At 53.2% G+C, this 12,925-nt stretch overlaps 1 protein-coding gene across 1 annotated transcript; it reads right to left on the reverse strand.

Annotated features, from left to right (window-relative positions):
- Nucleotides 1-1,009: 1,009 nt before the first annotated feature.
- KLHDC7A (kelch domain containing 7A) lies at nt 1,010-6,987 on the reverse strand. Its single transcript, XM_004024774.5, has one exon. It carries the CDS (start codon nt 6,933-6,935, stop codon nt 4,602-4,604), a length of 2,334 nt encoding a protein of 777 aa, XP_004024823.3. The 5' UTR covers nt 6,936-6,987; the 3' UTR covers nt 1,010-4,601.
- Nucleotides 6,988-12,925: the final 5,938 nt, after the last annotated feature.

Below are 12,925 nucleotides of genomic sequence, written 5' to 3' on the forward strand. Positions count from 1 at the left end.
CTGGGTCCTGGCCTCCACTGCCTCAGCATAGAGGAGTGGAGAGAGTATTGCATGCAAGGCAGTAAGGCTGGATTCAAGCACTTTTTTTTTTTTTTTTTTTAAATAGAGTCTCACTTTGTCGCCCAAGCTGGAGTGCAGTGGCTCAACCTTGGCTCACTACAACCTCTGCATCCTGGGTTCAAGCGATTCTCTTGCCTTAGCCTCCTGAGTAGCTGGGATTACAGGCGTGCACCAACATGCCCAACTAATTTTTGTATTTTTAGTAGAGACGGGGTTTCACCATATTGGTCAGGCTGGTCTTGAACTCCTGACCTCAAGTGATGCTCCCACCTGGGCCTCCCAAAGTGTTCAGATTACAGGCATAAGCCACTCTGGCTGGCCTTGGATTCAAGCACTTTTAATGAAAACAGAAAAGGTCTTTGGATTTTGCCATGAAGGCAAATTTCATTAAATTCTCTGAGCCTCAGCTTTCTCACCCGTAAAATAGGGTTGTTGTGAGGATCAGTGAGGAGATGCATATAAAAGCACGCAGAGGAGAGCAGGGGCCCAGTGAATGTGGTGCCCCTGGATGGCCCCTCCAGCCAGCCTTGCCTCTCTCGCCGTAGGCTTCCAAGGACAGCTCTGTCCTACAGTCACAGAGGGGCCAGGCCCCAGCCCTAGGCAAATGCTGTGGCTTCTGTGGTTGTTTCAACAACTCCACTATTGCAGACGGGACCTAGACTGGCATTCTCTTGTAAATATTGATGAAGGCCCCAGACAGGGAGGAATAAGAAAACAAAGGACGTTTTATTTATGATAGAAAGAGAACCCAACAGAAAACAAAAATCTACAGGCAGCCCCAACAGGAGGGGAGATGTTTAAATAAACCTTGATACATTCACTCCATGGAATATTGTGCAACTATTGAAATGATGTTTACCTAGGATTTGTAATAACACGGGAAAATGCTTATTATAAAATGCTAAGTGAAAAAAGGAAGAAACTGAATTGTATATTTAGCATAATCACACCTAAGCAAAAATCAAGCCAAACAAAAACTTTGCACAGAAGAAAAAGACCAGAGGGACACACACCACAGTAGGGGGTGCCGTTGAGTGGCAAAATTGGGGAGATTCTTAATACCTTTCTCTATTTTTTTTCTATAATAGGCATGGTTGGTTTAAAGTGGAAAGCGACCCAAATTTAATTTTTTTGTTGTTTTTCTGAAGAAGAAAGAATTCCTATTGGAAAAGCAAGAAGCCAAGTGACACAGATGTCACTCTGAGGCTAAGGGCAGGAGGCCAACAGACCCCAGGCTATTAAGTAAAGTCAAGTAGAAATCTGAGACTCTGGCCCCATGAAGTCATCTCAGCTGCACACCTGAGTATAGGGTCTGCAACATTCTGGTAACGACACTGGCTCTCACTCCTATATGTTGTAAATGTAGGTGTAATTGAGTTTTTTTCCCTTACAACAAAGGCTAAACAGAATAGCTGGGCCCCAGTCCTTCTTCCTACCCCAAGATGGCGCTCCTCAGAAGCAGCCCTGCTCTCCCTGGTGGGCACAGGGAGCAAAGTCCTTCTGGCTGCAAGGCCACCCTTCCGGTTCCTTGGACCAGTCCTGGTCTGTGCATCTCCCAGATTTCCATTCAGGTCCCTGTTCAAATGTCATCCTATCAAGGAGGCCTGATCACATGATTTAAAAGAGCAACCCCTTTCCTCCGGCACTCAGGATCCCATGTCCCTGCCTCAGCTTTCTCCTTAGTGTATATGCAGCCTAGGTACTAGGTTCTATGTATTTCCTTTTAAAAGTGTCCATTTTCCTTTGCTAGAATGTGAGCTCCATTTAGGCAGGGATCTGCTGCATCTCCAGCACCTAGAACACTGCCCAGCCCAAATATTCTGTAAATGTTTATTTCAGGAGTGAATGAATGCATCCTGATCATTTTTTTTTTGATGTGTGTACATATTTAGTTTTATTGTAACAAAGCAACTTGTATACTTTTAATGTTTAAAACTGAGCATCATCTTTCCTTTCCAATGAAACAAAAAGAAAACTTAAAAATAAACAGGAACAAAATTACAATAGAGAATGTCAATTCCAAATAAGATGCTACAGGTTCCGCTGATGCTCCCATTGAGTGGCAGGACTCAAGCCATCATTAAGAGAGAATTTATTTTTAAAGTGTCATCTTAAACTGCAAGGACCATTGTGCCCTCAGGGTGTCTTTCCAAGGTCTTGAGCTACCTTGTTCCACCCTGATGGCCCTGACCACTTTCTTCCTAAGCCCAGCTCTAGAGCCCCAGGCCAGCACATCAGCTCTAATCTATAGGTAGTGACTGCCTGGGACACTGTGTTGAAACACTTATGAAGCCATTGTGAGCGCTCGCCAGGAAAAGATATGACGACTGATGAATGATTTTGCCAATGGAACCATAAGAGAGGTGGATCAGATGGACTGTGTACTCCTCTTCCCAGCCCAGGCCCAAATCTCAGCTCCCCCTCTCATTATGAAGACCACACCCACCATCAGTTGGGGCCTGGAACACATTTGTCCGTCTTATCCCTGGAATCACTCCCCTAGTCTCTACCACAGGTATGCAATGGGCTTTGGAATGTTTTTCCAGAGTGGTCCTTGTTCCTCCTGGGCTTGGAAACTTTCCAGAACTTTACCTAGCTTAGTTGTTGCCTTGTCCTCTGCCTGGCCCCTCCCTAGGGGTTGAAGGTTTGATCTAGGTCCACCTGCCCCCAGCTCCTATGTAGCGTTCTCCTCCCAAGCAAGTCCTTCCCCCAGTCCAGCAGCACAATGCTAGTGACTCCTTTGAGTCTTGTCACTGAAGCCATTCTGCCCCAGCCCACAGGTCCCTTGGAGGTTCATGCCTAGTGTTGACACTGAGCTTGAACGTGGCCTTGGCTGGGTTCAGGGGTCACTCTCCCAAGAAGGTAGCCATGGCCCCAGCTGACTTTCCCTTCCTGGTCTCTGATTTAGGAATAAATTCAGTTGCTTCATCTTTCGAGGCCCAGGCCAGGGAAGTGGGGTGGGGGTGTGGCCAGTGTCACCCTGTGGCCTCTGAGCTGCCATTGGCGGAGCCTGGTGCCAGAGCCCAGACCAGGAATGGTGGTCTTTGGTGGTCCAGTGCAAGCTCTCCTCTTATGTCCATGCCAACCTCCTTTTCATCCTTTGTTCCAGTCCTGCTTCTTCCAACAAGACCCACAGCCTGGGCACCAGCAGCTTCAGTGGACACAGGATCTAGCTGGGACCACCTGGGAAACTGGGAAGAACTTTCTCTTTTATCCTCTCATTTATCCCCAGGGCAGACAGGGACATGAATTGTCCTTCCCATTTTCAAGACAAGGACACTGAGGTCCAAAGCATCCTTATTTTCTTCCTTGTCAGGCCCTGCTCTGGTGTACCTCCCATCTCCCCTGGCTTCTGGCTGGGACCAAGAGCATCACTGCCTTCCCATCTGTCACTGTCTCCCTCAGAGGTGGAACAAGGGCTGTGGTAATACACTGGGTCAGGCTCTCTCCCGTCCCTCCTGGAAGGACAGGTGCTTTCCTGAGGCTGGGGGTCTCCTTCATTCGGAGTTTATCAAACCAGATGTGAAAGGAGATCCAGTCTCTGGATGCTTCACTAGACTCTTCTAGTTCCTCCGCTTGGTCATCCACCTGAAAATGTGAATGCGGCAAACCAGGAGACCGTACCTGGCACGAGGAGGGCAAATTATGCTGTCACCCTGAAGTGCTGACTGGTGGTGGCTGCCCCAGCTTCCAGACAGGAAGACGGCTACAGATCTGAGAATGAGTGCGATGGTCAGTTAACATGGGCAGGGCCGAGGAGCAGGGTGGCCCTTGGATCACATAGTTTCTTCCCTTTGCTGAGACCTCCGTGTATCCTTAGTAGACCTCCACCAGAAGATAGCTTGGTACAATGGCTGCTTCTCTTTCTTCCAATAAGGAGAAAAGTAATGTGGGCTTTGGTACATTTTCTCGCAAGCAAGAGTCTCCTAGGCTGGCCCCAGCTTCAGCTGTTCTACTTTTCAAACCACCACTCCCTCTGGCCAGGGTCCCTGGGGCTCCCTCGGCTCCTTCCTGGTCCTGCCCAAGTCACCTGCCTCCATCTTTCCCACCTGTGTGTCCTGGTGCTTCTGGGAACTGTGGAGGTGGGGCCCAGTGGCTGATGTTTAGGAAGGGGCACTGATGGCTCAGAGAGCCAACCCCTCTCCAGAGCAACTAGTGAGGGGCTGCTGGGGTCAACTGGCTCCTAGAATTGTGATTGCAAAAAGACTATGCCCCCTAAGCTTTGGTGGGGTCCCGGTGTATCCCCCCAAGAATTCAGAGTTGAAGCAAGGGCGGTCATCCCTGAAGACACGAATGCCTTCTGCCTTGGAACACCAGCTCCTGGTCCTCTTTTCTGCAGTGGGGCCTCTGCAGCCCATGAAGGGTAAGACTCATCTAAGATCCCTCTCTCCCCAGCTAGGGGAGGAGAAAGGACCGGAATTCACCTCTTGATGGCCACATTCCTGGGTTGCCTGATTGCCTAGAAATGGCCCCCAGAGGGACGGCTGGCAGTGGAGCCCCGTGGCCCCCAGCTTTGCATGAGGAGCTCAGTTGAGGGACTGCTAGACCCTGGTCTGAGGCAAATCGGGGGTGGGCAAGGTCAGGACGGTGGGCAGGAGGGTGCCCTGCGGGGCCGGGAAACTCCGCAGCTCCTTGGGCACAAACCTGGGTGAGACAGAGTCTGCTAGGAAGCAGAGGGTGCTCCGGCGTCCCACGCAGTAGATGAGGTTGTCCACCACGGCGCACTGGAAGGCATCCGGGTAAGGCGTCCGGTACGTGGCGCACTCGTACCAGAGCCGGGTGCTGGCGCTGCAGCGGTACACGGTGATGCCCAGGCTGCGGTTGAGGTCAAAGCGGTAGAGAAAGCCGTTGACCGCCACCATCTCCGCCGTGCGGTCCTTGCTGCCCCCGGTGGGGCCGGCCCACCAGCGCTGCTCCTGCGCAGAGAAGCGGAACAGCAGGAAGCGCAGCGAGCCGCCGGTGACGAAGATTTCCTTGGCACACGCCGTGGCCGTGTGCGCCAGGGCGAACGTGTCACTGGGGAGCGGCGGGGCAAAGTCCCAGCGGTCCAGGCGGGGGTCGTAACGCTCCACCGAGTTCAGACACTCTCCGCCGATGGCATACAGGTGCCCGTCCAGGGCCACCAGCCGGCAGTGCGGCCGGGCCTGGTTCAGCGGGCACACCTCGCTCCAGATCCCCGTGAGCGGGTTGTAGCAGAAGACGCGGCTGGAGGGCTGGTGCCCGGACCCCTGGCAGCCGGACACCACGAAGAGATAATTGAAGAGACTGCAGATGGCACAGCCCCGGGACACGGCCTCGGGGGGCAGGCGAGCCAGCGGGCGCCAGACATCCTGCTCATCGTCATAGCAACAGAGGCCGCCGGAGTCTTCCTTGGGGCACACGTCAGCCACCACCAGGTACTGGCGGCCCTGGAGCCGGCGCTGCAGGATCAGCTCGCGCTCTGCCCCGCTCAGGCACCCGTAGATGTCCGGGCTGCGCAGCACCTGGAGGTAGTTTTCGCTCATCACCTTGTAGGCCGCCTCCTTCAGGGCCTCCAGGTTCTGCCTCTTGGCCAAGGTCAGCACCTCATAGCAATTGCCCAGATCCAGGCGGACCTGTGGGGCTGAAGCAGGGGTGAGCGGGATATGGAAGAAATTGGTCCCGGCCACCAGCTGCACATGGGGCTCCCGGCTGCTTCTGCCTGAGCCAGGCAGGGCGCCCGGGTCTGGGCAGGGTGGAGCGGGGAGCCGGAAGCCATCTGGCTGCAGCTGCAGCTCTGGGTTCTCCGCTATCTGCAGAAGGCTCTCCTTCCGCCTGAAGCCTCGGGTGGAGGGCCACGGCCCTGGCTGCGGGGAGGCGGCTCTTTCGGCTGCACCCTTTGTGTCACCGGCTTGGCCTCCGGAGGCTGCCCCTGTTCCCAGGGACCCTGGCGGTGGCCTAGGGGATGGAACCTCAGTCAGGGCTGCTGTCCTGGGAGCCAGCCTGCCCTGGAAGATGGCCTGAGAGGTAGATTCCACGTAGTAGTCGTACACCTTGCCCTTGAGCCGGGGCTCAACCCCCTCCACCTTCTGTATGAAATTCTCCTCCATTCGGACGCGGGCTATGGATGAGAAGGTATAGGAGGCGTTGGGGGCGCCCTCCTGCAGATGCAGGGTCAGGTCAACATCGGAGGCAGCCTCGAGAGCCCCAGCCTCTTCTCTGCTGACCCCTATCACACGGGTGAAGACCCAGCTCTGGTTCATGTCACTGCTGCCTTGCAAGGGAGCTACGTGGTGACAGTGGGGAGGTTCTAGTTGCCCCAGCCCTGGATGCTTAGGGGGTTTGCTGTCCTGCCATGGAGAAGGCTCACCACCGGCACAGCTGCCGTCGGCTGCTGCAATGAGTCCAGCTGGGGAGCTCTTCGGTTCGCTGCCCAAGCGGGGGAGATGGGGAGGGTCAGGGTTACCGCCAACAGCTGTTCTGGTTTCCTGGCCGCGGCAGCAAGGAGACACCTGCTCAGAGTCCGAGCCCTGCCCGCCCCGCTCCTCACCTGAGCCTTTTCTCTGGGGCTTCCTGTCTGGGGAAGTGGCCCCCGTGACCAGGACATAGGGGCCTCTTGGATTCTCACAGCTGCAGCCCTGTGGTGCTTCAGCCCGCTTGCTGCTCCTCCGGCGTCTTGGCCCCCTCAGGAGCACCCCAGGAGAAGCCTCCTGTACAGCAGGCTGCCCTGAGCCCTCTGCTTCCTCCTTGGCTTCTGCCTGGCCATTCCCACCCCACCGCTGGGCTGGGGCAGGCCTCGACTTGTACAGCCTGTAGGCCACAATTACCAGGAGCAGGGCAGCGGCTGACAGCACCACCTTGCCGGTCAGCTGCATATCCAAATGCCAGTCCTGGGCCTCTGCTCCTCTGGGGAACATGCTTCTCCAGCCAACCTGGGGCTGAGGAATGTCAAGAATCTGATTAATAATTGCCCAGTAGGGACCAGTTCCTGGGTCCTGCTGAGCGGAGGGGAGGGAGTTCTGGGCTGGTTCTGGCTGGCCAGCTGAGGAGAGGAGAGGAGCAAAGGTGACTTTGAGCTGCAGAGGGTGGCCGCTGGGGCCCAGAGCTGGCAGATCCCAGCGGCTGGCCTCCTTCGATGCTCCCCTGCTGGCTGGGGTGGGGGGCCTGCCCAGGGGCTGAGCTTGTGATCAGCCACCTGAGCCAGCTCTGTGGTCAGCAGCTAGGGGATGCTAGGAGTATCCAGTGGGCATACAAAGAAGGAGGAAGCTCTTAACCAAACAGTCACCCGATGCCAGGAAATGCATGGGGTTGGTTATTCTTTATGTGTGTGCTTTATTTTCTCTTTTGCAAATCCACTGGGCTCAGAGGCTTGGGTGTGGTGAGTCATGGGCAGGTGGAGCCCCAGTAGGCGTGCATGGGGTCATTCTTGTGAGGTCTGCCGGTCCTCACAGTGGGGTCAGCTTTATGCTGGCCAAGCAGGGAACAGGAACATGGGAGTGGAGTCTGGAGCCAGGGCATGCAGCCAAGCCACCTGACCCGGCCCTTGAGTGCCTCTGCCCTCCTTCCCTGCCTGACAAGTTTATTAAGAGAAACCAGCCTTTCTGAGAACAGTGGAGAAAGACATTGCATTAGTGCTCAGATCGGGGTTAGATGTGGACACATCTTCTCTTTTAAAACCAGACAATCTCCTACGGCGAAAGACTGAGGGAAGACTCACGTCTCCCAGACCCCCCTCACCATTTCCCCTCCCCCATCACCAGTGCTGTGGGTCCTGGACCCAGACTACCTGGCTCTGCTACTTACCAACTATATGACCTTAGGCAAGAGACCTCACCGCTCTGTGCTTTGTCTGAAAAAGGAGGATGACAGCATACGCACCTCATCAGGTTGTGGGGAGAACTAAATGGGCTACTAGGAATAAACACTGGGGCAGAGCCCCCATCATGAAAGCTTAGTAAATATGAACTATTCTCTGCTTCTTCCTCCTTTTCCTCTTTCTTATCATCGGCACCATCATCGCTAGTATCAATTGTCATCAGAAGACCTTCCAAAGCACAGAACTAATTCTACCCTTCTCCTGACCAAGGTCCTCAAAGAGTCCCCAAAGTCCTGTGCAGGGGTCTCAAACTCTTGCTGCATATGGGGGCTGGGCAGGTAAAGTGAACAAGTAAGGAGGTCTGTCCGCCCCACCCCAGCCGATGGTATCAGGCCCAGCATTGCCTCATCCTCCCACTGCTGCAAAAAGCTTAGAATCCCGGTAGTGACATAATCACTGTCAATTTTAAAATGTTGGCATCTGATTCAAAAATGAAACTGAAAATCACTGTGGGCCACAGGAAGCACACGCATGGGAGGAATTTGGCTCTGAAGGCTTTGACTGTAGGAGACAGTCCTGACTCCCTATGCCGACGTTCACAACTCTCTGTGTACCAGCTTCGGTTTACTCTTCCAGATTCATCTCCTGATCACTGCCTAGCAAACCCGGCTCAGGGTGACTTCTTGGCAGGGAAGGCTGGTGGACATCCCTCTGGCCCATCAGAGTTGGGTGAAAGGCTGTGTCTGGGCCTTCTTCCCTGGTGCCTTCACCCGTCCAAGATCACCTTTTCTTCCTTTGGGTCTCGTGTTCTCTGATGCTCCTCTTTTAGCCTTGGCCACAGCTGCTGCATCGTAAAGTGCATGGTGTGCAAGATCTGGTCTCCTGCTGCATTCTTAGTCCTTGAGGACAGAGGCTGTAGCTGGCTCAGCTGTGGACCCTAAGCCTATGTGAGGCCCTGCACCATTTGGGACAATAGCCAGCAGGGATTGTCTTTACACTGAGTGGATTGGGGTGGACACTTGGGATGAAGCTCATCTCATCTCATCTCATGCTCACAGCCTCTTTGGGGAGAGGCACGATTGTTATCCCCATTTGACAGCAGCGGTAACTGGACCTCCAAGATTATGTCAACTGGCTTGTAAATGGGGACTCAAAACCTTGTTTGCAGAGTCCAGAGTTTTACAGACCTGACTTCATCCAGCAGGTGTGACCTCTTAGAAAGTCAGGTGTCCTCAGCCTGTCCCACTGGTGGCTGTCAAGAGGGGTCCCCTGAATTCCCTTTCTTTCCATCCTGGTCAAAAGAGTGCCTATCAAAGCAATGTGCACAAGGATCACAAGGGGTGCTTGTTAGAGATGCAGCTTGCCTGCCTGCCTGCCTGCCTGCCTGCCTGCCTTCCTTCCTTCTTTCCTTCCTTCCTTCCTTCCTTCCTCCCTTGCTTCCTCCCTCCCTCCCTCCCTTCCTTCCTCCCTCCCTCCCTTCCCTTCCCTCCCTCCCTCCCTTCCCTTCCCTCCCTCCCTTCCCTTCCCCCCTTGCTTCCTCCCTCCCTCCCTCCCTTCCTTCCTCCCTCTCTCCCTTCCCTTCCCTCCCTCCCTCCCTTCCCTTCCCTCCCTCCCTCCCTTCCCTTCCCTCCCTCCCTCCCTTCCCTTCCCTCCCTCCCTCCCTCCCTTCCTTCCTCCCTCCCTCCCTCCCTCCCTCCCTCCCTCCCTCCCTTCCTTCCCTCCTTCTTAACTCTCTCTCTCCCTTTCTCCCTTTCTTTCTTTTTCTCTTTCTTTTTTGAGACAGAGTGTCACCCAGGCTGGAGTGCAATGGCACAATCTCGGCTCACTGCAACCTCTGCCTCCAGGGTTCAAATGATTCTCCTGCCTTAGCCTCCTGAGTAGGTGGGATTACAGGCATGCACCACCACGCCCAGCTAATTTTTGTATTTTTAGTAGAGATGGGGTTTCACCATGTTGACTAGGCTGGGTTTTTTTTTTTTTTTTTTTTTTTTTTTGAGACGAAGTCTTACTCTGTCACCCAGGCTAGAGTGCAGTGGCATGATCTTGGCTTGCTGCAACCTCTGCTTCCCGGGTTCAAGCAATTCTCCTGTCTCAGCCTCCTGAGTAGCTGGGACTATAGGTGCACACCACCACGCCTGGCTAATTTTTGTATTTTCAGCAGCGATGGGGTTTCACTATATTAGTCAGGCTGGTTTCGAACTCCTGACCTCAGGTGATCCACCCGCCTTGGTGTCCCAAAGTGCTGGGATTACAGATGTGAGCCACCACGCCAAGCCAGGGATGCAAATTTCTAAGCTCTACCTTCTAGATGTCCTGATTCAGTGGGCTGGGTGGGTCCCAGGAAACCTCCATTTTTAACAATCATCTCAGGAGTTTTTAGTGAGTCTAGGAATTAAAAATAAGTTAGCTTTTCTACTTGTCTGCTGAAAATTCCTGTTCATTCTTGGATGGTGGATGAGCAGTTCCTCTCAAGTTACATAATCAATTCCTCTTGGTTACATACTCAAGGTGAGTAATAGAATGGGAATGAAGTCCTGGGTGCTTTGTATAAGTAAAATTATTTAATTTTCCCAGTAATCTGGAGAGGTGGTTATTATCATTGTCCCCATTTTACAGATCAGGACATTGAGGCTAAGAGAGACAATGCCAATGGACTGAGAGTGACAAATCCTGATTTATAATGTTTCTTGCTGCACAGCCCATTGTCTTCGTCTAGAAACTAGAGAATGAGGTGTTTGGGGCAATAAAAATGATTTTTCCAGGGGTGAAAAATACTTTGTTGAGGCTGATGAGGGGCCAGGCTACCATTCCATTGGTAGGGGTATGAAGCTCATCTCATCCCATCTCATGCTCACAGCCCCTTTGGGGAGAGACATGATTGTTATCCCCATTTGACAGCAGGGGTAACTGGACCTCCAAGATTATGTCAACTGGCTTGTAAATGGGGACCCAAAACCTTGTTTGCAGAGTCCAGAGTTTTACAGACCTGACTTCATCCAGCAGGTGTGACCTCTTAGGAAGTAGGTGTCCTCAGCCTGTCCCACTGGTGGCTGTCATATGTTCATATGTCATATGTCTTTACCCTTGGAGAAGGGGAGACATATGAAATGCCCCCTTGGTGAGATGTGACCTCACATTGTCCTCTCAGATGCCACCAAGTTAGAAGGGTCTCAGCCCCTCTGAATGCTGCTTCCCACCTGATAAAGGCTCCATCGTGTCCCAGAGCCCTCTCTCTGTGGCTCCAGCTTAAACCCTTCAATTCAAACAATCAGCATTTCCATTTGAAAAGCTCCTGGGCACTGGATGTGCCCAAACCAGCCCTGGGGTGTGGGGAGGTGCAAGGATCACTGGGAGCAGAAGACAGTCCACGTCCCAGGGGAACTTATTTTGTCCCTGGTCCAGAAGACGGGGCATAAGCCTGAGATATGATCAAGCTGCCATGCACCACAAAGGAGAGATGAATGAGGTGGTTTATCAGAATAGAGGTCAGGAAAAAGGATTCCAGAAAGAAGTGTTTGGAATTGGGTATTGATAAAGAGAGGAAGAGGCATAGACTGATTGATTGATGGATTCAAAAAATATTTACAAGATGCTTACCACCTACCAGGCCATGTGCTGTGATGTCATGACATAGGTTAAGGAGACTGCCATGGCTCCTGTGCCCATGGAGGCTGTGGTCTAGGAGACACCAGGCAGGGAGATGGTAGGGGGGTGCAGATGCTGGTTCGGGAGGGCTTCCATGGGAGTTCGGAACAGGAGTCCCTGCACCAGGCTAGGACGAGAGGGTGTGGAGATGGTATTTGACATGTTGGGAATGGCGGAAATAGCACAGGAGAATGTGAGAACAACAAAGCCTGGAGAACTCTAGACTGGAGCTTGGGGCTGGGTGCAGGGCGAGAGGTGGGGCCAGATGCCCCCGATTTGAGCCCTGGCTTGGCGCTTCCTGCGACCTTCCCTTGTCTGAGGGCAGAAGTAATGCCTGTGAAACAGCTGAGCATAGAAGATGTCTTCATTAAATGAGGCTTCCTGCTGTCTGCCCTGCATTCCAGTTCTCGGTGAACACAGCCACCTGACAGTGTGTGAAAATGTAGGTTTCATTATTATTATTCAGGTCTGGCGAGGCCCACAGATCAGGAGGCGACTGCCATTGAAAGGTGGTTTTTTACTCACGGGTCCCAAGAGAAGGGGGCACACTGCACCAGGCAGGATCACGTGGGGAAGCACTGGGTCAATCAGGAGGCAGAGGGAGTGAGGCAGAAGCGTGGGTGAGAGACGCTTTATGATGGTTTTTGCAGGAAGGAGTGAGAGAGGCAGGGTAAGCAGGATTCAGATTGGCGAGTTGGAATACTTTCAGCAGGCTCAGGGCTGGCTGTCTTTAGTTGTCTGGTACCTGGGCCTGGGGTGATTAGAGGCGGGGAATACTGGCCCAGAGAATGAGAGGCCTTGGGAATCTGATGAAGGAGGTGGTTGGGGGGTATGGGCTCTGGATTGGTTGGTTTGCATGTGAGAGATACACTCCCGGGTAAGCCACTTGCTATTTCTAGGAACTAGCTCACCCTGGGAGGGGCAGTCTCTCCTGGTCAGAGAGGCCCCAGATGTAAAACATCAAGGATATAGAAAATAGGAAAATAGGCCAGGCGTGGTGGCTCACGCTTGTAATCTGAGTACTTTGGGAAGCTGAGGTGGGAGGATTGCTTGAGCCTAGGAGTTCCAGGCCAGCTTGTGCAACAGAGTGAGACCCCATCTCTATAAAAAAAATTAAAAAATTAGCCGAGCACAGTGGCATATGCCTGTAGTCCCAGCTACTCAGGAGGTTGAGGCGGGAGGATGGCTCGAGCCCAGGAGGTCAAGGCTGCGGTGAGCTTTGATTGCACCATCGCACTTTAGCCTGGGCAGCACAGCAAGACCTTGTCTCAAAAAAAAGAGATGAAAATATAGTTAATACAGACAGACAGAAGAACAGACAAGAACAGGGACTTTGTGGCCCCTGACAGGCAGACATCTTCCTTGCAGGGCAGCTGGGAAGTGAGCTTTTGTCTCTACCCTGAGGTCTCATTCCATCCGGCAGGTGAACACGACGCTCCTGCTAGT

This window comes from Gorilla gorilla, chromosome 1 (assembly GCF_029281585.2).
Source record: "Gorilla gorilla gorilla isolate KB3781 chromosome 1, NHGRI_mGorGor1-v2.1_pri, whole genome shotgun sequence".
Classification (NCBI taxonomy): Eukaryota; Metazoa; Chordata; class Mammalia; order Primates; family Hominidae; genus Gorilla; species Gorilla gorilla.

Coding starts and splice junctions, on each gene's coding strand:
- KLHDC7A (XM_004024774.5), bottom strand. CDS start 6,935: ATGTTCCCCAGAGGAGCAGAGGCCCAGGACTGGCATTTGGATATGCAG.